This window comes from Colius striatus, chromosome Z (genome assembly GCF_028858725.1).
Source record: "Colius striatus isolate bColStr4 chromosome Z, bColStr4.1.hap1, whole genome shotgun sequence".
Lineage (NCBI taxonomy): Eukaryota > Metazoa > Chordata > Aves > Coliiformes > Coliidae > Colius > Colius striatus.
In genome coordinates this window covers 84,367-109,328 of record NC_084790.1, presented here as the reverse complement: position 1 = coordinate 109,328, position 24,962 = coordinate 84,367, and the positions used below count along the sequence as shown (strand labels likewise).

Below are 24,962 nucleotides of genomic sequence, written 5' to 3'. Positions count from 1 at the left end.
AAACCGTTCAGAGTTTTAATTTCTGGGCATTGGAATAAAGTGCATAGACTTTTCCAGGGGCTGTGAGACAAGCAGCTACTTATTTCTGATCTACTTTGAGACAATAGCAGTGCCAGATCAAAACTGCTGCATTGTCTGTGCAAGATGAGCAATTAACAAGTAATTGGAAGTTTAATGGGCTTCATTTTTAGGCTTAGATACTCAAGCTACTTAAGATATTATCTTGTTCTATTAGACTAATTTACATGATTTTCTACTGCATGCCTGTGATAAAATGATTGTTTGTGATGCTGTCGAGAGCCGAGAGAGGAACAGAAATTAGTGAAGTAAAATGAACTTTCTTTTCACTCGGTAGTGAAATGACATTTTGGTTTGCAGTTTTACTTTAAAGGAAATATCTGAGGAGAGAAGGAAGAAAAACAGTTCAGACAACATTTCCCATAATATATTTTTTCTGTATTTGACTGTTTGGGTTTTTTTTTTGTTTTTTCCCCAATTTTATACTATCAAAAGCACAACAGATAATGAGACACTGGGATGCTTCAAGGTTGATTTTTGTACCAGGAGGTAAAAAGCAGTTATTTGCACTGAGGAGAGACAGTTAGTTGTAACACCAAATAAGTGTAGTCTGGTTAACTCAGCTTTTTAAACTATTTGTCTTCATGCTGTCGAAGATGTGAGGTTCTGTCTGGATTTGAAGATCAAGTGTGTGTGTGTGAGAGAGAGAGAGAAATTGCAGAATACTTCAGGAGCTTTTATTTCTTTTTCTAGAAGCTAGTTGATGGCCAGAGGACCTGGATTCAGTGGGGCAGGTGATAAAATTTACTGAAGCATATGAAAACACAGTTTGAAGGGCCAGTTTAATTTCCTCTGACTTGAAGCAAAAGGTATCTGAAGTTCTTTCAAAGCTGTTTTGGAAATATACCCAGATCAAGTTATTGGTCCATAATGGCAATCTGTACAGTGCCATTCTTCTTCTGCTGTGACGATGTCAAGTACTGCAGGAATCTTACACTCAATTTTCCTACCCGTGTTATGTAGAGGTCAGACTAAATAATCTTAGTAAGTTGTGATTTGTGACAAGAAAGGTATTTCTGTCAGATTCATAGAGGCGGAAAAATGTGGTTCTACTGAATTCTCTGGCAAGTATTTCCGTTTTCCAAAGGACAGCAAATACTTTGGGAGTGAGGAGACAGGAAAATGAGAAAATTGGTAATGAAAAGTGGTATGTAGGAAATGATGGGAGTAAACCCAAAGTTTTCTAAGTTGACACCATAATGTGTAGGTTAGTTCAGCCACAAACTTGACTTGTTCGGGATCCCATTCAAAATGTAGTGAATGATTCATACCCTGGTGAGGTGCAAAAAGGAGGACTGCATGGGGATGAATTAATGATGTCTTCATTATTGCATTTCTAAAAACCTAACATAAACAAGTCATTGCCTAAATATGCGTGGGGCTGCACAGTGTATGCAGTGAACAGCTGAAATATGCATATCTGTCACAGAAGTTCATTAGGAGTATGGTTAGTTATTTGACCTCAAGGGCAGGTTTTCTTTCTCTCCCTTACATTTTAGTCTGCATATAAGATCTGAACTTCCAGTGAGGAAAAAAGCCTTCTAGTTAGGGTGCAAAAATTTTCCTGTCCAAGTAGATTACAGGATGGGAAAGTTTTGACGAGATTTCATGTATATGCCTAGATTGTCTTTTCTGTTGAGTAAGTCTGGGATGGGATCATCTGGGTTCATTCCTGTTCAGAAATCACCACAGATCAGATGTTTGCCTGATTTGTTTTTGCAAAGGAGTTAAATGATGTGTGGCTTCAGGAAGCAGTTACAATAAGTGGCAGTTTGGCAAAGGAACAAGGCTCAGTGTTAAACCAAGTAAGTACATCACAGCACAAAAATATCTTGAGAAATGTTGTAGAACCTGGTGCTGGTAACTGGTAGTACATAATAGTCTTGGGAATGGAATATCCTTCCATTTCTACTGTGCTGGGGGAGGGAGGGATGTTAATACTGCATTTACACAAAACATGTAGTACCAATTGTTATTCCATGTAGCAGTCTCTGGCAAGTGAATGAATAGGCAATCATTGCCCTCTGCCAGGGCAGTGGGTTCCATCCTTGTCTGTCATGCATTATTCATTACACCATAAATCTGTTGCTAATGATCATTCTACCTGAGGCTTGTTTGACTCTGGAGGTGGTTTTTAAGGTGGTTCAGTTAATGACCTTATTTCTCTCTGCCAAGTTGGCCCATTCTTTCTAACTTCAAAGTATCTGCCATCTGGAGCTAATACAGATTACTTCGTGTCTATCTGCTCTGATCTTTTTATCTAGTACAAAATAAGTAGGGACTAGATTTCCAGCAAAAACAGTGTAAATCAGTATGGAGTGCCAGAGAACTGTGCCAAATCTTTCCCCAGACTACTTAATTGTCTCATTTCTCAAGCTGCTTTGAGCTTCATGTTGTTCCTTGGTAGAAAGAGCCATTGCAGATAGTATAAAAGGATGGACTTGTGCTTTTTACAGTTATTTGTTTTGAAGAGTACTTCAGGGGCTACCCATGTGTGGAATTACATAAGCAAGAAACAGAGAGAGAAGAGGATGTCTCTTCAGAGACTCTGGAAGTACTCATCCTGTTAAAAATAAGATATTTAGATTTAATACACATTAACAGAGTCAGAGGGGCCTGGGTGAGTTCTGTTGCTATTAAATAGTGTACCAGATGTCCTAGCCATATATTCTGACTAGTCAGTTACATCTTCCTCTGCAAAAGTGTTCAGGACCAGGGAGTGAAGTTCTTCTGGTGATGTTTCTCTCTCTTTACCAAGACACAGCTTTGAAAAGAAATATTAAACATGATTTCTGTAGAGAGGTTCTTAAAATACTCCTGGCTATGCAAAAGCAGCTCATGTTCAGGGCACTTCATCTTTCTTGACCTGTGAGATATATTGATATGAAGCCTGCTAGGAGACAGAGAAGAGAGAAACCAGCCTCCATTTTATGGGGATATTTTATAGGCATTTGCACACACAGTTTTATTTCAATGACATGAGTCCTCTGCCACGGAAACTGAAATGTACAGAATGACACAGGAGTTTTTGTAAGAGAGCTTTGGGCTGTGTGTATTCAGGAAATACAGGCAGACTCATCTTTGGAAGAGGAACCACGCTGCTGATTAAACCCAGTAGGTATCTCTTTACCAATATGATTAGGAAAGACAGAGTATTTTAGGTCTTTTTTCAAGTCTCTTTTAAAATACAGAGGGAAGAATTTCTAGAACTTCTGTAAAATAAGAAGGAAAGAGAGCCTGGGGAAGAAGGGCACATTCTGAGCAATTTGCTTCTAACTTCTCTGTCTTGTTGATGTGAGTGGAACAGATCAGGAATTGCTATTGTTTTGCTAAAGTCAATGAATGACCTTTGTGTTGTGCAGGCACTTTGAAAGTCAGGATGAATCATACAGGGCAATATATTTGAGATTAGAGCTCATGAGTAACCTTTGCTTGTTAAAAGGTTAGCTGATTACTTCCTCTTTTGGGACTTAGATTTTGATCTCTTACTGAGTTCATTGTCAACTGAAAACGTTGTCAACAAGAAAAATTGGAGCCTTAAATTGGTTTTCTCTGGGAGTTCCCTTCTGTTTATGTTTTCTTTGCCTCTTTATCTTATGGATCTGGCTCCTTGCTTAGCTTCTGAGACCGACTGTCTGATCTGTCTGAACTCTTTCTTTAGACCATAAGAAATTTTAGAAACAAACATGTTAATGTTTAAAATACTGGTGGAAATTTCATCCCACTTTGATATGTCTAACAGTGTCTTCTGTCTTTTAAAGGCTGAGCATTCTCTTCTTTACAAGTTCTATATAGAGGCTTATTAGTGTGAGACAACCGAGCCTTCCTGGAAACTCAGCTTTGAGAGAGGCACAAAACTGATTATGAAATCCGGGATATCTTAAAACAGATAGTTGTTTTACATTATCAATTCAAAGCTGAGGTTCTTCTGTCCTCCTAAATATGGCAAAAAGTGTTCTGCCTAAAACTGTCCAGAAAGCTTCAAATGAGTTGTGCTAACAGGGTAATGGGCTTGATTTTCTACTTCAAGAATTTCAAAACTCTTTCTGTTTGCATTTCTGTTGAAAGATCAGAGGCGTGCAACTAGCAAGGTGTTCTAATTTGAAGTCAAGGGTGGCATCTGTTTTTCTTCTTGATCTCTTTTGAAAATGCATATACTTGTCTGCATCAAAAGTTTAGTGTAGTTTTTGTTAGTGGATATGTCACTGTGTGAATCATCATCCAACTGGAAATACACCTTTGGAAGTGGGACACAACTGATAGTGAAAGCAGGTAGGTGGAAATCCTGAAGGAGTAAGACTTGTAAAGCCTAATTCCCCTTTTTCTACAACACCTATGAAAGTTCCATTGTAGTTCTCCTTCCACATGAGGCAAAGCTACCCAGTGGGCTTTCCACCAATTCTCCTTCTGGGCTAGCAGCTCTGCAGCTGTGGGATTACATGCAGCTTATTCCCTCCAAGACAGGTAACAGTCTTCCCAAATAGAATTAGTATCCATAGGTCTAGCAGTGTTCCTGAAGCCACAGACAGATCACAGGGGTCTTCCCTTCAGCATACAGCTGACTGTGAATAATAACTAGCAATGTCTGGTCAGGATTGGGGAGCTCTGCCAATAATCTGGAAAGGTTTTTGTTAAGAGAGAAAATGCTGTGTGAACACAGGAAATGCTGTATATGCACCTGTCTTTGGCTCTGGAACAAGACTCACTGTCAGTCCACGTAAGTCCAACCCAGCTCCTGTGCTTTCTGCGTGATTTGGGGTCTTTCCTGGGGTGCTGGAGAGCAGCAGCGTGGCTGGATGTTTGGTCATTTCTGTGTGACCATATGTGGTGATGGGCTTTGCTTTAAGGGAATGTGCCAACTTGATCCAAACCAGCCTTTATTGCTCTTATTTTGACTGGGATGGACAGAGTGGCCACACATCTTGTCCCAAAAGTCCCAGCTTCCCTGTAGGAGGCTGTCCTATGGCAGAGGATGCCAGCAGGGTTTGTTCTGCAGTGGGAAGCACTGTCAGTGTTGTGGTGTCCCTCCAAGCCAGGACGTGGCTAGTCAAAGTCTTGGGGAGAGGTGCTGCTTCTGAAGGGGCTTGCTGGGCTTTTTGTTATGGAAGGAAATGCTGTGTGATTATGGTTTTGCCAATGACAAGTTGACGTTTGGCTCTGGGACCAGACTGTCCATCCAGCCCAGTGAGTGTGCGGCTTTCTTGTGTGTCCTTTGTCAAAAATCCTTGAGCATCCACCAGACTGGTATGTAAATGTACTTGTTATATCCATGTCACCTTTCATAGGGAAAGGAGATTATAGGTGCCACCTCAAGGTGCACTCATGCTTAAAAGTGTTTCCTGGTGGAGGATTTCTGCTGTTTAGAGACATACTCTGAACATTGTGATCTGGATAAAGGCTGGACAGTGAAATGAGGAACCTAGAAATGGAAGTACCGGGAAAATGTGAATCAAATGAAATTGCCCATCACTGACCTGCTCTGCAGAAGTGCTGCAGGTTTCAGTTCAGAGCGAGCATCCTGCTTGCCCAGATGTAGGTGACGAGGCTGCCAGAATAACCCAGCTGGTGGTGTAGCCTGCTAGGAGCTAATCCTCTGGGGTTCTGTCAAGTGCTCTGCTGATGTGACAGTAGCCTCAAAGTCACCTTTGGCTCAGGGACTAAAGTCACAGTCCAGCCAAGTAAACAAGTTAGTGTCTGTGTGTTGTAATTTCACCCAGCAATTTCTCAAAAGCTGTGCAGAAGCACACAGGAGAGGAAAAGTCAACAGAGCTCTCAGAAGAAGATTATGCTGCTGCTAAACTAGAAAACTGAAGGACAAATGTGCTTTTTTCTGTTTTCAACAAGAAGCCAAGACAAAGCTATTTTGTTGCTCTGTCCTGCAAAGTCTCAGTGCCAATGAATGACTGGTATTCTCCAAGCAGCCTGAGAAAGCCATCCCTGAGGTGCTGTCTTTCCTCCTTTCAGTATTGCAATTCCCAAGGGAAAGATCATCTCTGGTCCATAGAATTCATTTGTTTCCTCTCTAAAGGAGACCACAGGAGGTAGCAGAGCAGACTAAGCCTGGAGTTCTTGTTAGGGTGTGTAGCACTGTGTGAATGTCAACACAGGAAAACTCCAGTTTGGGCCAGGGACGAAGCTAAATGTCCTGCCAAGTATGTTTTCTTCCCCTGCTTCTCCTCTTCATGCTGTCTCCTGTGACATTCCTACTTTTAGCCAGATAAAACCAAAAAGAGAAGTCAGAGGCTTAGGAGAAACACAGAGAATTTGTGTTTCCTGAGCCTTGTCACTGCTGGGCAGAGGTTTGGGGAGAGGTGCTGCTTCTGAAGAGGCTTGCTGGACTTTTTGTTGTGGAAGGAAATGCTGTGTGAATACGACTACAAGCTGATATTTGGCTCTGGGACCAGACTGTCTGTCCAGCCCAGTGAGTGTGCAGCTTGCCTTTGGTCTTCTGCATGTTTTTCTTGCAATAGGAGTGTTTTTATGTTCAGCCTTTAATTTTGCCTTTGCACACCTGAGATGCCTTCTTTCCCGTCACAGGCCTTCACTGTGGTCTTTAGTGAGGCTGTGGTCAGACAGAGGACATCTCAACTTGAGGTCTGCGTGACTTTTTGAACAGTGTCCCCTGTGCCTTGCTGGAAAGGGCCACTTTTTAGGGCTGAGTGAGGAGCTGTGATCATAATCGTGCTTCTTTTTTCTGCATGAAACAAGGAGGCACTCGGGTCATCTCTGTCAGAGCTGAAAGGGGTGACCAGATGCAGCTTCTGTAACTGAAGTGCCAGCCAGCAGTGCCCAACTTTGGGAGGAAGAAGCCAGTGCAAGGAAGATGTGAATGACAGGGTTTTTGTAGTGAAGGCAAACACTGTGTGACTAATTATGGCAACCAACTCATTTTTGGAGGTGGAACTCAGCTCAGGATACATCCCAGTAAGTTTTAAAGCCTTTTTCTGCTGCACTTGGTGGGGCAGGTTTGTGGTCATGAGGAGCATATCTGGAGTTGGACTGGTTCAGTCTGTGGGGCTCTGTGCTCTCCTTGCTCTGGTAGCAGTAGTGCCGTTGATTCAACAAGGCTGTGAAGTTGTCTCTTCCACTTGCTCCAGCCAGCTTCTGCACTCCACCTGTCACATAAGCAGCACACGCTCCTGAACCCTCTTGCTCAGGAACAGCTCCTTTGTGCCATGGCCATCCATGGTGCCTGTGAACACTGGGGTGAGTTACTGTTGGCTGTGTCCAGCAGAGCCTTGGGCAGCTGTTCTTTGCTCTGCTCAAGGAAGATCAGGTTAATAATATTCTTGCTTGCACTAGAATCCTAGCTGTCATCTCTCCTGTAGAAGAGATCCTCAGATTCCTTATTGAGGCTACAGTCACTCCAGCTTCAATTGCCTGGTGTTGGTGGGGAGGAGCAGATCTCTTGCAGATGAGTTGTGTAACTGGGAAGAGAGCTGATGGTTTTTGACAGGGTGTGTAGGACTGTGTGAACACAGGGAACTACCAACTGACAATGGGGACAGGGACACGGCTGTCTGTGAAGCCCAGTGAGTACAACTACTGCCTTGCTTGGGGGTATTTCTTGCTACTCCAAACCTCCCTTTCCACCCCCCGAGCACCTGCCTTTATCTGGTGGGATCAGGGGGCTCCCAGCCCAGAGGGCAGTGGGCTTTCCTGCATCTCTCCTCTGGGTACTGTGGCTCCTGAGCCATGGGGTTACGTGCTGCCTGCTTTCCTATGGGACAGGAGAAGTGTCCTTCTTCTCCTCTTGCTTCTCCTCTTGCTCAGGAGAAGCCCTGGTCCTCAGAAATGGATGTGGCACTCATAGGTCTAAAGATGAGAGTGCCAGGTTGATCCAGTGACCTGTATTGCTCTCAGTCAGCCTGGGATGGACAAAGTGCCCCCACAGCTGCCCCCAGGTGTCCTAACTGCCCTGTGGGGAGACTGTCCTATGGCACTGGATCCCATTGGCTTTGTGCTGTTGTGGGAAGCACAATCACCCTTCTGCTGCCCTTCCTAGCCTTGTCATGACTGGGCAGAGGCTTGGGGAGAGGTGCTGCTTCTGAAGGGGCTTGCTGGGCTTTTTGTTATGGAAGGAAATGCTGTGTGATTATAGCACAAGCTATGGCAAGCCGACATTTGGCTCCGGGACCAGACTGTCTGTCCAGCCCAGTGAGTGTGCAGCTTTCCTGTCTCTTGTTTTTCAAAAGCCCACATTAACTGGAGCTCCCTGTACATGTTCTTGTTTTGTGGCTCATGTTACAGATGGGAAGGGGATCACAGGCACTATTTCACGATGCTCTTGTACCTGGAAGTGTTTTCAGGTGGAAGACTTTTGCTATTTAGAGAAACCTGCTATGGACAGAGTGCCCTGGGGTGCTGTTAGTCCAGGAGTGAGCCGGACGAGAGATGTTGTTTTGTGCAATGGTTTGTACACAAAATGTTTTTTTACAATGGTTTGTACAAGGGGCTGCCAGTACAGCCCAGCTGGTGGTGTAGCCTGCTGGGAGCTAAACCTCTGGGTTTCTGTCAAGTGCTCTGCTGATGTGACAGTAGCCTCAAAGTCACCTTTGGCTCAGGGACTAAAGTCACAGTCCAGCCAAGTAAACAAGTTAGTGTCTGTGTGTTGTAATCTCACCCAGCAATTTCTCAAAAGCTGTGCTCCAGCAAGGGCTCAGGAGAAGCACACAGGAGAGGAAAAGTAAACAGAGCTCTCAGAGAAAGTTTATGCTGTTGCTAAATAAGAAAACCGAATGAGAACTGAGGAGAAACATAGCACAGACTGTTCAGAATAAATTAGAAAACTGATGGCCAGAGTGTGCTTTTCCTGTTTTGCATAAGAAGCCAAGACAAAGCTATTTTGTTGCTCTGTCCTGCAGAGTCTCAGTGCTAGTGAGTGGCTGGTATTCTCCAAGCAGCCTGAGAAAGCCATCCCTGAGATGCTGTCTTTGCTCCTCTCAGTGTTGCAGTTCACAAGGCAAATTCTGTCTCCTGTCCATGGGATTCATCCCCCTCCTGACAAAAGGAGACTGGAGAGGATGACCCAGGGCTGAGCCTGAGGTTCTTGTAGTAGTATATGGCACTGTGTGACTGTTTACACAGGAAATCTCCAGTTTGGCTCAGGGACGAAGCTACGTGTTCTGCCAAGTACGTTTTATCCTGCTTCTCCACTTTATGCTGTCTCCTCCTGCTGCATTTCTACTTTTAGGTAGATAAAAACCAAAAGGAAAGATCAGAGGCTCAGGACAAAGACCCAGAGGATTTGTGTTTCCTGAGCCTTGTCATGGCTGGGCAGAGGTTTGGGGAGAGGTGCTGCTTCTGAAGGGGCTTGCTGGGCTTTTTGTTATGGGAGGAAACGCTGTGTGACACTGGTGCTGGCTATGGCAAGCTGACGTTTGGCTCCGGGACCAGACTGTCCATCCAGCCCAGTGAGTGTGCAACTTTCTTGTGTGTCCTTTGTCAAAAGTCCTTAAGTGTCCACCCTTGTGCCCTGTTAGAGATTTTGTATCTGGGTCATGTTACAGATAGGAATGGAAGACAAAAGCTTTTTCATTCAGTGCAGACAATGTGATGCGTCAGGGGAGTTTCTGAGATGGTGAACATGCAGAAAGTCTACTTGGGTGAGAAGCTCTATCTGAAACAGTTTCAGGGACAGATTTCCCCACATCCTGGGCAGCAGCACTGCCTTTGAGCCTGTTGCACCAGAGAGCTTTGCCTAAGTGTGTTTCACAAGGCCATTGGCAGGGCTGAGTGGGACATTTTTGTCATTACATGTGTCAGAATGTGTATGAGGTGAAGAAGGTCACTTTTGGAAAGGGAACTGTGCATTCAGTTGGCAGCCTGTAAGTAGCCAATTGCCCTGGAAACTGGGACTGCTTCACTTTTCTCTTCTTCCTTACTGTTTAGCTCGGAAATCTTGGAACTGAACAGTCAAACACAGACATTCCTTGTTTTCTTCCAGGCAACTCCATGTCAAGACTCCAGTTATTCCTGTCTTTAATCAGTGGCTGGTCTGGCATTGAGGTGTGATGGTCTCACATCAGCCTTTGAAACCCACAGACACCCACACCTGATGAACTTCCACGGGTTCTGTGCACGTCAGCAGGCTTTTCAGATGCATAGTCTTCCTGATTCTGGACAAGCGTTACCGTGGGTGGGAGTTGTCACTCGTGGGTCTTAAAAATCAGGAAAGGCACAGGGAAACACTTCTCTGAAACGTGCAGGTGTGCTGGACACTCTTTAGCTTGGTGACCAGACTTTCCATCCAGCCCAGTGAGTGTGCAGTTTTCCTACGTCCTTTGCCAAAAGTCCCTGAGTGTCCAGCACCACTTTGTAGATGTTCTTACCATATCCAGGTCACCTTTCATAGGGGAGGGAGAATGTGGGCACTGTGTCATTCAAGGCAGATGATGAAGGGGAGCCTCTGAGACGTTGAAGTGACATGAAATCCCCTCTGGTGTGACCCAGGGCAGAGGCTACAGTCCTTCAACATAGGGTTTGTACCCATAGGTCCAACAGAATCCCACAGACAGATCATGGGGGGGTCTTCCCTTCAGCATACAGCTGACTGTGAGTGACAGTCAATAATATCTGGTTGGGATGTGGATGTCCATCTTTGCTGAGGGTTTGGGAAGGTTTTTGTTAAAAGAGAAAATGCTGTGTGAATGTAGGAGCCAGTGCATATGCACCTGTCTTTGGCTCTGGAACAAGACTCACTGTCAGTCCATGTAAGTCCAACCCAGCTCCTGTGCTTTCTGCGTGATTTGGGGTCTTTCCTGGGGTGCTGGAGAGCAGCAGCGTGGCTGGGTGTTTGGTCATTTCTGTGTGACCATATGTGGTGATGGGCTTTGCTTTAAGGGAATGTGCCAACTTGATCCAAACCAGCCTTTATTGCTCTTATTTTGACTGGGATGGACAGAGTGGCCACACATCTTGTCCCAAAAGTCCCAGCTTCCCTGTAGGAGGCTGTCCTATGGCAGAGGATGCCAGCAGGGTTTGTTCTGCAGTGGGAAGCACTGTCAGTGTTGTGGTGTCCCTCCAAGCCAGGACGTGGCTAGTCAAAGTCTTGGGGAGAGGTGCTGCTTCTGAAGGGGCTTGCTGGGCTTTTTGTTACGGAAGGAAATGCTGTGTGATGTTGGCATTGGCTACAACCAGTTGACGTTTGGCTCTGGGACCAGACTGTCCATCCAGCCCAGTGAGTGTGCAGCTTTCTTGTGTGTCCTTTGTCAAAAGCCTAAGAAGACCAAAGCCACCATCCAGATGAGTAGGTGGGTTAATGCCTGTATGTTGTAATCTCACACAGCAGTAATGTCCTAAGGCTGTGCTGTGACTTGACAAAAAAAGGGATTGTCTAGCTGAAGTGCATAGCAAGCATTTAAATATTGTAATACTTCTTCAATTGTGAAAATACCCACTTGTAGATGGAAATCTGGACTGATAGGAAAGTGGACTTCATTGTTTACTGTGACCCTAGACTGGGTTCATGTTGCTATTCCCATCCCTTTTTGACATTGCATTGCAAAAATGCTTTGGAGCAGAGATCATAAAGTGTTCCGTGCTAAGGCGTAAGATCTTCCTACCTCTGATACCTGAGCTGACTGTAATCAAATCTAGTTATTCTCATGCATTTGAATGTGAAAAACATATTTGGTCTGGAAATCTGGATGACTGTCAGATCCATGATTTAATATACCCAAGCCCTCTAACACCCATTGGGGTGTCAGAATGAAGAGCCCATTTTGTAAAGACCTGTCACACACTGATGATACTGGAGAATGGGGAAAACTCATAATGGGGAGTGGAACCAAACTTCTTGTTACCCCAGGTGAGCTGTTTGTTCTCTGAATCAAAGTGCACTGAGTGTAGACAGTATTATGCTGTAGCTTCAGAAATAACCATATAGTGGCCCTATGGAACAATTTGGGACCATTTTAGTATTCCCTGGAAAGGAGTGTTAGTCTTGCTATTTAACCAATGTACACCAGAAAAGTGTCAATCCTGGGGAAAGGAAGAAAGCGAAAAGTCAAAGCAAGTAAGGGAGCTAGAGGAGGAGAGATGTGACAAAAATCTAATGGTCTTCAGTGAGTGGAGCTGGTCTGAATTTGTGAAAGGTGGAGGTGGAAAGGGAATTGCCCTGTGGCTCTTCTTTCTGGTGCAGGGAGGAAGGAGCAGCAGCAGTGGACATGGAGGGAGGATGCCATGCACTGTGAGTGGGTGTGTGGGCAAGGGTGGGATTTCACCGAGGAATGTTATTCAGGGGGATTGGGGTGCCCAGCAATGCACAAAGGTTTTTGCTATGGCAAAAACCACTGTGTCTGTGAATATCAACCAGCTGACGTTTGGACCTGGAACCAGGCTTGTGGTCAAACCAAGTAAGTTTTGTGAGGTTTGGGCCACTGAGTTCTTTGGTGGAAAGATTCAGCCCCCTCAAAGCCAAGGTGAATGTTTGCTGAGAGAGTAGTAAAAGGCAGTTGAGAAGCAGCTGCTGCCCAAAAGCAATCAGAGTGCTCTCTGGGTTGCTGTAGAATCTGCTGGATGTTGTAGAACAGGAGAGATGGTCCACAGAGCAGTGATGTAATTTTACAGGCTTGGAGCACTTCTGTGGAACAAGTATTTAAAAACTGTGAATGAAGAGGATGGAGTGGCACTTATTAAAAATTGACCAGAAGGATGGAAAGGCTGAGAGAGTTGGAGTTGTTTAACCTGGAGAAGGTTCTGGGGAGACCTTATTGCAGCCTTCCAATACTTAAAGGAAGCTATGAGAAAGACGTGGACAGACTTTTTAGTAGGGTCGCTAGTGACAGTACAAAGGGTAATGGTTTTAAACTAAAAGGGAGCATAATCAGACTAGATTCAAGAAAGAAGCTTTTTACAATGAGGGCAGTGAAGCACTGGAACTGGTTGTCCGGAGAGTTTGTAGATGCCTTGTCCCTGGGCACATTCAAGGCCAAGGTTGGACAGGACTCTGAGAAATATGATCGACATGAAGATGTCCCTACTTACTACTGAGGAGTTGCACTAGATGGTCTTTAAAAATCCCTCCCGATCCAAATCATTCTATGATTCCCTGACTTAGAAAACATGCACTGATGGTGATTATCATCATTTTTAGCTGGTCTTTGCTTGTAGCACAATCCCACCAAGGAACAGAGTATTTATAGCCTTTGTAATATTAGTATTGGTTTGTCTGATGTACAGATACTGCATTATCCACAAGTATTGCAAGTGGATTCTGTTCACAACTGGGACTCAAATCCAGATTTGCTGAGCTGTTGCAGCTGCAAGGCTGTGCTTAATGCTTAGTCCTGCTATTGCATAGCTAAGTAACAGTACAGGAATCCTGAAGGAATAAACCTTGAATAGAGTTGGATTCTCTTTGCCTGTGAAGCTTTAAGATCCAGATAGAGTCACAATGTGCTACTGAAACCTGTAACTGAGGTCAAAGGGGTTCTTGCGAAGTTTTCCTGGGCTGTGTGAATTATGGGGTAGAGGAGGGCACAAGCTGACATTAGGAAAAGGAACCTTTCTGGTCATCAAGCCAAGTGGGTGGTAAACGGTGAAACATTCAGGGATGGCCCCAACTGCATGGCACAGTGAACAAGGATTCTGGATGATGTTACAGACAGAAAAGCAGACTGTTCCTAGTACTACCCCAGAAGGTGTAAAACATGATTGTGAACAGTGAATGGATGAACATGTCAACATTTGATCTCCCTGTTTCTGCAGTTTTCTAGTAGATTTCTTTGGTACTTCAATTATGACTTAAACCAGTGTGTTTCATTGTTGTTCCCTTGTTTCATCATTCTACTCTGGAATGTCTGTGATCTGGTTCTCAGTGTGCACTGAGAAAACCTGTCTACCTTTTTGTAGAGGTTGACACCAGTGTGATAATCAGGGATATGGGGAACTCACATTTGGAACTGGAACTCAACTTCTTGTTACTCCAAGTAAGTTTGAGCTTTTTGTTTCATATTAACCCCAGACTGGCAACTCATTTGTTCATTGGGTAGATGGACTAGGGACTTCCATGGAAGCGTGTTCCAACTTCATTTTTGTCTCTCTAGACCAAAACTCAGTTGAAATACAGATGCTGTCTTGGAGTTCGGAGAATGCTTGTCTATGGTGTGGCAGTTACCCACTGCAGGCAGGAACAGCTAGAGGAGATGCTATCGTCCACACAACTTCAATAGCCATGGAATGGTGCAGTGGCACAAACAATGCTAAAAGCAGTTCACACACAGCTGAGTATAAGATACAAGAGTGTAGCACTTTTGTAGTTTCTGGCTATGAGAGGTTTCAGACTTGATTTTTGCATCTTCAAAAGACTATCTAGAGGTTACTGTGAGTAACGGCTTAGAGATTAGAATTTCTAACTCAGCCTAGAAGAGTAAGTCATGCTTTTTTGTTTTTAAAATCCAAAGCTAAAGTTCCCACTCCATAGCAGTCAGGAACTAGAAAAAACTGTATTTGGAAGGAATTGTTTTTGTTTTGGTACTAGACAACTATTTAGTCCATTGGATACTTGATTTCTCCTCACATACTGGGTATTTTCCTTTGTTAGAAGGAAGTTAGTTAGGAGTTTTGGTTCAGCTGGAAATCTTCCCCTTTAAATGTTTGTGAGAAAGATCTCGGATGCATTTGGTAGTTTGAGTTTTCTAAGTGTAATTACAGAGGCAATGACAAACACTTTTTTGGGATGGTGACCAGAATTATGCCTGAACCCCGTAAGTGAAGCAGCATACTCATGTTTGCAAACACCAAGTCTCTGCACGGAAACTTTGTCCTTTAGATAACTTGGCCGATCCTGGAGTAGGACCTGGCTTCTTTTATCTGAGCATCTCCAGACAGGAGCACTGGAGGTCTGGAAAAGGGTTCAGGTACTAGATGTGGACATCTAGTCTTGCTCTAGACATTCCGGCACTCATGCAGGGCTGGTAGATTTCACAAAAGACCTGTGGTAGACCTTTTGGAACTTCCATTGCAGGACAGCCAGTAATCATCACTAAAGTTCTTGTTAGGTCACCAGAGTTGCTTCCATGGGGTCAAGATTAGCCTGTGTGAGTGTGTGGGGGGTGTGCATTTCCTCTGAGTTGAGCACTAGCTTCAGACTGACTCGAGCTGTGGAATATGGTTTAGGGATATGGTTTAGTTTAGTGATGGGCTTGGCAGTGTGAGGTGAGTGGTTGGACTCATTGATCTTAAAGGTCTTTTCCAACCACTATGATTATATGATAACATAATGTCTCAGGCTGAAGAATGGCAAGAGGATTGAATACCTCTATTACACTAATTCCAGTCTGACCAGAGGTTGGAAGAGTTTGCTTTGGACAGCATTCTGTATAATATAAACTGTGTTAAACTAGTTCAGAATTTCTACTGTACATTGTCTTGTGGAGGGGGAAAAAGGCACAGGTCTGTTAGAACAGGCTTCTGCTGTACCCTCTCTGAAATCAACCTCTAGAAATGGCTTTCTCTGTAGTCTGGTCAGCAATAGCATCCAATAGCTCCTATTCTTCCACCTTGAAGATATCCTTCAGTAGAAATGAAATTGATCAGGGTAGACAGTATCATATTTTTACTTCTCAATCTCTCCTGCAAATACACATTCTAAATATCAATACAGCACCACCAGCTCATTAAGACAGAATAACAGGAAACATAGGTCACAGTGCTGTGGTTATCATAGCTGGTATTTTACCAAGGCTGCTATCTGCAGACTTTCATAACAGTATGTAAATGTGCAAAGGAGCTTATCAGGAAAGACTCCAGTACCAGACCACTGCTCTGAGCAAGAGTGAGAAATTAGTGTTGTGCAAAGCAGCTGCTGCTGAAGCTGCCTGCAAAAAACCAAACAGACTTATTTTTTTTCTGCTCAAGATGAAGGCATTGCACAGATTGAAAAGGAGAAAAACACCCTGATTGGGAGAGAGGTAGATATGTAGCTCTTCAGAAAGCATAGTACTCACTATGAGAAGCAGAACAGCTTGATCAATTCCTCCTCCTCTCTTTCATGTCCATGTACTCCATGACACTGATATACCCTAGTTCATTTGTTCTTTACACAGAGATCTACCATCAAGCCTTTTATCTGCTCTCGTCTTCCCCTCTCAGAAACAATCCCTGGAACCTATTTCCAAAAACTAGGAGTATGGGGAATGGGGTCAAGGGAGTCAGAACACACATCAGATCATATCTTTATTGTTGGGAAAGAGACTCTTATCAAAGCCAGGGCAAAGCTGGAGAAGATGAACTGACATCCAGAAGGGCCAGAGAACGAATCATTAGGCATTATGGATTAGTATTTTCTGAGATCATACTAATAAATAGGAAAAGAGCAGTTTCTCTAAGGTGCTGAGAATTAGCAATTGGACAGATTATCTCAGTGCTAGAACTACAGTTCTACATTTGCATAAGATTTTGGGAGAGCTTCTAAAAGACAAGATTTAGTCCAAACTTCCCCCATAGGAAGAAACTAAAACTCCTTCATCTGGGAGCTAAGTTGTCTTCAGTGTTTCTACAATTTTTATCAGTGTGGTGCAAGAATAGGAACAAAGCAAATATTAATCTAAACTCTCAATCCTACACAATAACACTTTGCCAGTTCAGAAATGTTGAACCAAAGCTCCAGTTCAAACCAGCAATTGTGAAGTCCAGTGGAAAACGCAGCCAGAGAGCCCCAGATCTGCATCTGGGCTACAATGTATGTTTAGTGATATTTCATCTGGTCATTATGAGAGTACTGCAATGCCCATAACAGTTTACCATTACGTATGAAAAGATTAATTCAAAGAATCAGGCTTCAGGAGCTGGAAAATATGAAATGTGTGCTTAGAGCACAAGCTTACACAGATAAACGTCAAAAAAAAATAGTTTAACCACAGGTAGCATTTTTATGTGTAGAAAATCCTCATGTGACTGCCTTGCTAGCAGAATTTGAAGCAAGAAAACAGAAATAAACCCCAGGTGTTTTATATCTGCAGCTTTTAGTTCTCTGAACCCCTATGAAGGGGTGAAATTTGGTTAAAAAAATCTTGAATTGCTCTGTGAGGTGGTGGAACATAATGAAACAGTAATCTATTTCATCTTCATTTCTTGAATGCAACTGTGTATTCCTACTTTGCAGTGTGTTTCCTACCTTTCTCCCATAGAAACACAATTATCTGGAATGGGGATAAATGTGGATTTGACTCGGCAGTTATTTTGCTGATCCTCAGAACAGGCAGAGGAACTGGGATTTTGAGTGTCAGCGGTGGATTTGACTACACAATTTGCAGAAAAGAGAGTGTCCTCAGTTCTCTCCAGACGCATCTTGTAGCAGTGAAGCAAGAAGAGAGTGCTCCCCAGCCTGTTGAGCACATTCCTGAGCACCCAGGCCAAGATCCAAAACGAAGCCCAGGCTGACAGGCAGAGTTGAATGAGTGGTTACAGAGGAATGACATCTAGGGTGTGGATGCTGACATTGAGTATCTTTTGAGATGTTCTAGGGATCCTGCCTGACCACTCTCTGTGTCTCCCACAAAACATAAGTCAACATGTCACGTAGTTCCAGCACTGTCTGCTTTGGATGCCTTGGTTCTCTAAAGTTGTCTTAGTACAAGATCCTTGTGATGAGGCAACTTCCTGCTGGAATAACAGAAAAACTGCTATACCTAAGCACCTGCATATTGAGACAGACGGAGCTATGACTGTCCACTCTTATCTAATGTCTCTCTTTTTTATTTACAGATGTTACTCCATCTCCTTCAGCCTACAGGCTGGTCTCTGAAGATGATGAGGAATTGGAAATGTGCCTTATCACAGATTACGCTCCTGGAGAGATTGTCTTTGACTCAGATAAGCAGACAAATGCTATTGTGGAGGTGACAACACCAGACAATGAGCAAGAAGCAAGCTATCTATCAACCTACTGGGCCAAGAAAGATGAAATGCAATGTAGTGCAAGTCTCACAAGCTTTGAAAAGCTGCAAGGCGAGGATCCTGAAAGTGGTAATGGCGTTGTTGGATGATTTTAGAGGGCTAGAGGTACTCTGTTCTCTGTTCATTTAGAATAAGTAGGATTTGTTCACATCTCCCAACCCTACAAGGCATGATAAATTATGCTCCCAGACTCCAGAGTAACGTTGCCTTGTTGCCTCCGTTTTCTTTTGCCTTCCTACTTGATGGAAACGTGATCAAGGGTCAGTAAACTGGTGCAGTCACAGCAGAGAGACCTTAAGATCACACTGTGGGGGATATAAATCTTGAAATTTCTTTTTCCATGGTGACACTACAGTTTAGTCAATTCATATTTTATGCTTGTCCTGAAAACAGCAGAGAATGAGTATTTATGGGAGGGTTTACTGGCCAGAAACTCTAATCCAGCCCTTATAAGTAGAGATCTTGGTGAATTTCTGAAGTAGTACATTTCTGTTAATTAGGTTTATTGTTACTATCTGCAGGTGCCAGCCTTGTCTGTATTACAGGGATGTCTCTACACTTCAGGACAGGTATGTACACAGCATATTGGGAGTGAAGCTTGGCCTGATTAAAGGAAGTATCTTCCCAAGTTTTTGCTAAAGTTCCAACAACAGAATTCCTGATGGAAAAAGAAGCTCAGGCTGGAGGTTTCCAGAGGGCCCAGAGGCTTTAAGCATCAGGGCTGAAAGTCATTGGGTTGATGCAGTCTTCTATATCTAAGCTGATAATTTTATGTGACCAGTGTAGACAGTGCCTACATGCTCTTGTTTGGAGCAGTGAAATAACTACTCCCCATCACATGATGATTTAAGATACTCATATGAGTCACCCTTACTGGATGTTTGTCCACATTTCAGACTTCAAAAGGGCTGTTTTTCATTTCTGTGTGCACAAACACCTAGTGATCCAAAAGATAAGCTGGTGGTTTCTGTGCTCAGAAGCAGGGTTGCACTAAAGATACAGTGCATCTGAGTAAGCTTTGCTGCAGCTCAGGGCTGTGGGAGTACACCAGCCAGTGCTGGAGCCCAAGCAGCTGCAGCTCCTGCTCATTCAAAGGAGCTGAGCCCGCCTCTGCACTTGCCGTGTTTGCAGGGTATCTGCACTTTGGCAAACATGCAGCCTTGCTGAAAATTAGAGTTAAACAGGTGTTTCCAAAACACCATCTCAGAAAAACTGTCTTCAGTAAACTTGACTGATTTGATCAGTCATTTCAGAGACAGATTTTCAAAGTTAAACATAATATGACTTTTTGATGACAGCTCCCTGCTTCCCCAATACACATGTATCCATTTCAAATGAAAATGGTTTCTAAGTTAAGATTACTACAAAATCCAAATAGACTTTGTGTTTTTTCTATAAAATGTAACTTGTTTTCCCTCTGCCTATATTAAAGAATTCTAGAGAGAGGAAGGAGAGACACCTCCAGCATCCTGGGTTCAGGATACACTGTATTTAAAAGTAGCTAGAAGATTGTCAGACATATATTGGATAATTGTTATCGAATGAAAACTCAACCCTTGAACATCAACTGGAAGAAATGAGTTTCTCAGTGAAACGGTCCTGCCCACTGTCTCATTAGCTGCCCTACCTGCTAACTCAATCTCACAGACTTCATTAACAGTTGGTTTTGGGTCTATTTGGAAGTGAGAATGTCTCAGTGCTCTTGTGACTTTTGTTCTCTATTACCTTTACAGATGAAAACCTGAACATGCTGTCATTATCACAGCTGTGCCTGAAAATCATTTTAATGAAAGTAATAATTTTTAATGTGGTGATGACAATGCTCATGTGGAAAAAAAAGTGAGTATGCATGGGAGGTGGTAAGGCCTCTGACAGAAAACTTCTGCATCACTCATTAGCTATATCTGTTCCCTCTCTCTGTAATTACTGTTTGTTCAATCTGTCCATATAACGTTTGTCTAAAATCTCTCTGTTCCTTTGGCCACATCATTGTTTTTGGCCACTCCTCCAATCTATTTACTATTCCTTGTCTACATGCAAATTAAGTTGTTTTTTTTAAAATTCTTTCTAGACATCTCTCCCTTGTATATCTACATCCATCCTTCCCTTGTCTGTGTGTTTATCCATCAAGTTCCTCTCCTGACCAGTCCCCAGCTGAGAAAGTTTGATGCTTATTGACTTTTAAGATCTCAGACTTGATCTATTAGTTTTTGCCCAGCATCTCTCTCTCCTCTTTCTATTGCCTGGACACTTCAGGTCTACAATTGAGCAGCTGTGACTGTGTTCCAAATAACAATTCAACATCTCCCTTTTTTTTTTTTTTTTTTTTTTTGAATAGAAATGAAAGTTACCAGATGCTGCAGTCTTGAAGTGCCAAAAAAATCTGCTGAGGACTCTTTAGCAGAGCATCATGTGCAAGAGGGAACACAGGCATTCCTGCTGCAAGGGATATCACTTGCTCTTTCTGTGTTTTATGCCAGCAGTTAGTCTGAATTGCTTTATTTGCATTGTTACATAGATACTTAAAAATACACTTAAAACTTTCATGGTTCTTCCAACCTATACGCCTGATTCATTTAGCATGACAGTGCCTGTTTTTTTGCACGAGCCATACTTTGCTACAAATTGCCAAACGCCACTATTGCTTGCATTAAAATGACACACAATTTCTGCTTGAGGCAGTGTTGTTTGTTGAAACCCGCAAGTGAAATATCAGTGTGATTTGTTCATATTTGGAAGCTTTTAGGTATGCACATCTCGGTGTCTGTGGGAGGGCATTCTATTTCCCTGATGAACTTACTCAGGGTGCTGGGCATCATGTCTTGCTACCTTTTGCTAAATCAGAGCAAGCTATCTCTTCTTTTTTTCCCTTCTAAAAGAAGTCCTGAATTCAGCGACCTTCTCATTAACACAGAAGAAAGTCTTCCAGTATTTTTATTAAAGTCAGTCTGGCCTTAACATTTTCTGAGTTTAAACCAGCTTAAGATTTGGCTTTGCAATTAGTCAAAATACAAATCACTTCTTTTTGCTCAGTTCTAACAATGTTAGATCTCCCAATTTCTTTTTAAAATCAGTGCATAAAATAATACTGAAATATTCCCCTGTCCCCGTGTGTGCTACTTGCACCTGACACTTGCATGCTGCTAACTCTTGAATGGGACTGGCAACAACACTGATATCTTGGCATTTCTTTGGGTCTTTGGCCACTATTAAACAATGATTCCTGATAAAAAAGAGGAAACTTGTCTTTTATAAAACAGTAAAATACATCTGGTTCACAGTGAGAAGAGCAGTAAGTGCCTGGGTTCCTGAAGATGGATGTCTACTGCTATGGGGAACAGAGGCACCTGAAGGGTCCTGCCTCTGAATATCCCAACACCCAAGCGTCGCAGGAGAACAAGGTACCTGCTGTGTATTATGACAGCAGCCAACTGGCCTGTGCCTCCAGGTTCAGTCTGTCACTGGCAAAGCTGGAAAGGAAATTTTCTCCTTTTGGCCCTGCTTCTGCAGGGTTGAACTGGATGATCTCTGAAGGTCCCTTCCAACTCCTACCATTCTATGATTTCTATGATTTCTCCATCTTCTGAAGCACCAGAGATTCCCCTTGAGGGAGAAATGAGAAGGGTGCTCTCGAAGAAAGACACCCTCCCTGCAAAGCTTGAACCTTGCTTGAGCCTTACACCAGTGCCTCAGGTGTCAGACTGGATGACCTCACCAGACTGGATGGTTTCCCCTTACGGGTTATTTCTCATCCTGATGGATTCATGGCCATTCCTAGAACTCTTGAGTTGGGAAAGACTCAAGCTTGAAATGCTTTTAGCCAAAAGCCTTGGTGCTTCATGTGGGAGAGGGCCCCTGTGTGCAGACCATGCCAGCATCCCTGCCACAGGGTCTGACTCTATGGCGCTGAGCAGCAGCACAAGAAACATTCCCTAGTGTGCTGCCATGGGTGACAGTGTTACTGACCTCTGCTGCCAAGGAGCAACTTGAAGCTTTATGGGTCTATTAACCTGATTATTTTATAGCACAGATGTTCAGGGTCTCATTCACTTGTCTCTTGCTTGACACAGAGGTCACTCTCATTTTTCTCCAGCTGTAGACAGCTTGTGCTAGGTTCCAGGCAGCTCGTGGAGCTTGTGTTTTGCTTACACTGAGATCTGCCATGTCACAGGGAAGCAGCTTGATGAAGCTGCCTAAACCAGATTTGGATTACAAAGCAAGTCACTGCATTTCAGAGATTTCCAACCGACTTCAGTGATGTGGAAGAACAGTTGCCATGCTCATTTACCTTCAGCACCCTGTTTTAAAATTAATATCCATCTTAATTTTTTCTGTTGGATTCACACTCACTCCCAGCTGTATGGGCAAGGAGGCAAGACAGTGTGCTACCTCTGTTTCCACATCACAATTTCTTCTCTTCCAGGCTAAGCAACCCCAGTGATAAGATTTGCTGAGTTGAGGGGATAAGTGTACAGATAAAGTTCAATGTTTTGACTAAAGTGATATGTTTGCGTGCGACACACAAAACACTGAAGTTGTAGCTCTAGTTCAAAGATACTTTCAGATACTGGGCTTTCATTCTCCCATCACCACAATGTGCCCTTCACTCTCATCACCACTTTGTGCTTCCTTGTTTATTTTGAGAAAGAAAAACCACAGTGCAGAGCAAAGGCAGGAAATAACACAGTAGGGCAGGATGTGGAAGGGGTCTCATAGCTCAGGCAAGGAAGGGGACGCACCATCAGTTCCATGACACCACAATCGAGATCTGGGTCACCTTTTGATGCTCCTCCACAGCTTACCACGGAACCCACTTCCTCTGGAAAGTGGAGCACCAAACAAGGGCTGGGGGCAGTGGGGTTGCTGTGGCACACAGCAGGAGGAGGAGGTGTGTGTGGAAAAGAAGGGCAGCCGTTAGACCACAAGCCAAATTCAAATGAGGTCAAGGGATCCTCCCTTCCTGCCCCCTCACCTCAGCCAGCCCTTGGGTCTGGGGGAAGTTGTTTTGGGTACAGCAGGAAGGATCGAGATATAAAATGTGAGCAAGGGAAAGGAGGGGAGAAAACACATTATAAAGTGTGGTGAGTGGCTGGGGAGAGATCACACAAGTGTGTAAGATTTCTGACTGCTGATAGATCTCTGTGCTCTGTTATACAGGTACTGAATCCACACAGAAAAATCTCAAGAGACAAGGGAGGAAGGTGGGGTGGTTCAGAGAGTCTTCTCACAGTGGCCAGCACCCCCATGCCAGCTCCTGCCCCCTAATACCTACCTATGGATAGGAGATTAATTTGCATCTTTTCTAGGGGTTTAAGGGGCTTTGTTGCAGAAAACACCCTGCTCAATGTTTGTCACCTCCCATTAAACATGACTCTGTACACAAAACAACCTCTCTCCTGCCCTCTTCTACAGTGTGAACATAGATCCAAGCAGTTTTTATAAGAAGCAGAACTTGAAGAAATGTACAAGTCTATTGAAGCTTATTCAGATCCACAGAATCATCTGGATGGAAAAGCCCTTTCAGCTCCTGGAGTCCCAGCCCTGCCCTCACAGTGCGAAGCCCATCACTAACCCACGGCCCTCAGCACCTCAGCTCCACGCCTTTGGGATCTCTCCAGGACTGGGCACTCCCCCAGCTCCCTGGGTAGCCTGGCACAGGGGCTGATAACTCTCTCAGGGGTGAATTTCTCCCTCAGCTCCCATCTCAACCTCCCCTGGGGCAACTTGAGGATGTTTCCTCTTGTTGTATCATTCTTTACTGGAGAAAAAAAAGACTGGCCTCCACCTCACTACAACCTCTGAATTCCAGTGCTGAGTTTATGCCAACAAGAGGCACTGCAGCTGATAACAGGTAGGAAAAGACCACTGCCCCAACAGGAAACACACAGCTCGCTCTTTTCCACTCCCCTCCAGTTCTCAGAAGCAGCCACAGGAGTGTCTCAGCCTGGAACCCTCTGTAAAGCCAAACTGCTGAGATTGAGGCAGGCAGCCCCACGAGGAGACACCCGCAGCTCAGGTAGCAGCGTGGGAGCAAAGAGGAGACCTGGTGCTGCTCCTCCACCTCTAAAACTCCGTCTCCCTCTGCCACGGACCTGGCTCAGACAGGGCCCTCCTTATGGGAAGGAAGAGCTCATTGGCTCATTTAATCCCTGTGAGCTGTTGATTCCTTCACTACAAAGCCAGTACCACTGTAACCCAGTTTAACGCCTGGGGCTGGTGGTGCTGCCTGGGGCAGCAGCTCTGTTCCTACCATGGACCCAAGCAGCATCCTATAAGACAGTACAGACCCTGCTCCCTCATACTTAACTTTTCAGAGGCTCAGTTAGCAAAAGGCTTGGGAGCAGCAGGTTTCACATCTCCATGGGTTTAATGGCTGCAGCACAGCTGGAAATGCAAAAGGAAAAAGGTGGCAAAGAGGAGCCAGGATCCAATGCCATCAGACTCAAGAACCAGCAGACAAGCACTTCTGTTACACATCTCCAACACACATTTTACCTATCCAGTGTTTCACCTGCACAACAACCCAGTCAAGCATGAAGCAGCATCAATACAAGGATGGAGCCTTATGCCTGAAGGTAACCTGGGTAAATTCTGCAGCCAAAGGTATAGGAGAGGCTGGCTGGGGTTAGTATCTCGTCCTGTGCCCATAATCAGATCACCATAGGGCTCTATGTCAGGACAAAGTAGCATTAGGACACAACACAGGAGCACATCAGACTGAAGGAAAGCCAACATTGTGGTCATGTGGCTGCATCACTGCCCAGCCTTAGTGAGCCTGGGACATCCAGCTGTACCCCATGGGCCTGTGGGAAGACAGGTACACCTGAGGATGTACTTCTGCTCGTGACTGCTAATCACAGCCTAACCCAGGTCTTCCACAGCTTTGAAGCCTGGGGGTACACTGGCAATGCAATTTCCATATGATAAAGGTACAGGAACCAGGGCGATGAAAAGGGTAGCTGACAAGTGAGTTTCCATGATTC

The 24,962-nt window shown here is 44.1% G+C and overlaps 1 protein-coding gene across 1 annotated transcript in view; it reads left to right on the top strand.

Annotated features, from left to right (window-relative positions):
- The window catches only part of LOC104557688 (M1-specific T cell receptor alpha chain-like), a 50,417-nt gene extending 29,204 nt beyond the window's left edge, over positions 1-21,213 (top strand). The window contains exons 3-7 of the mRNA XM_062019051.1: positions 9,416-9,491; positions 17,788-18,048; positions 18,501-18,548; positions 19,713-19,818; positions 20,318-21,213. Coding sequence (XP_061875035.1) covers positions 9,416-9,491; positions 17,788-18,048; positions 18,501-18,548; positions 19,713-19,818; positions 20,318-20,348 — 522 coding nt within the window. The 3' untranslated portion in view covers positions 20,349-21,213. The remainder of the gene's footprint in view (positions 1-9,415; positions 9,492-17,787; positions 18,049-18,500; positions 18,549-19,712; positions 19,819-20,317) is intronic.
- The last annotated feature ends 3,749 nt before the right edge of the window (positions 21,214-24,962 follow it).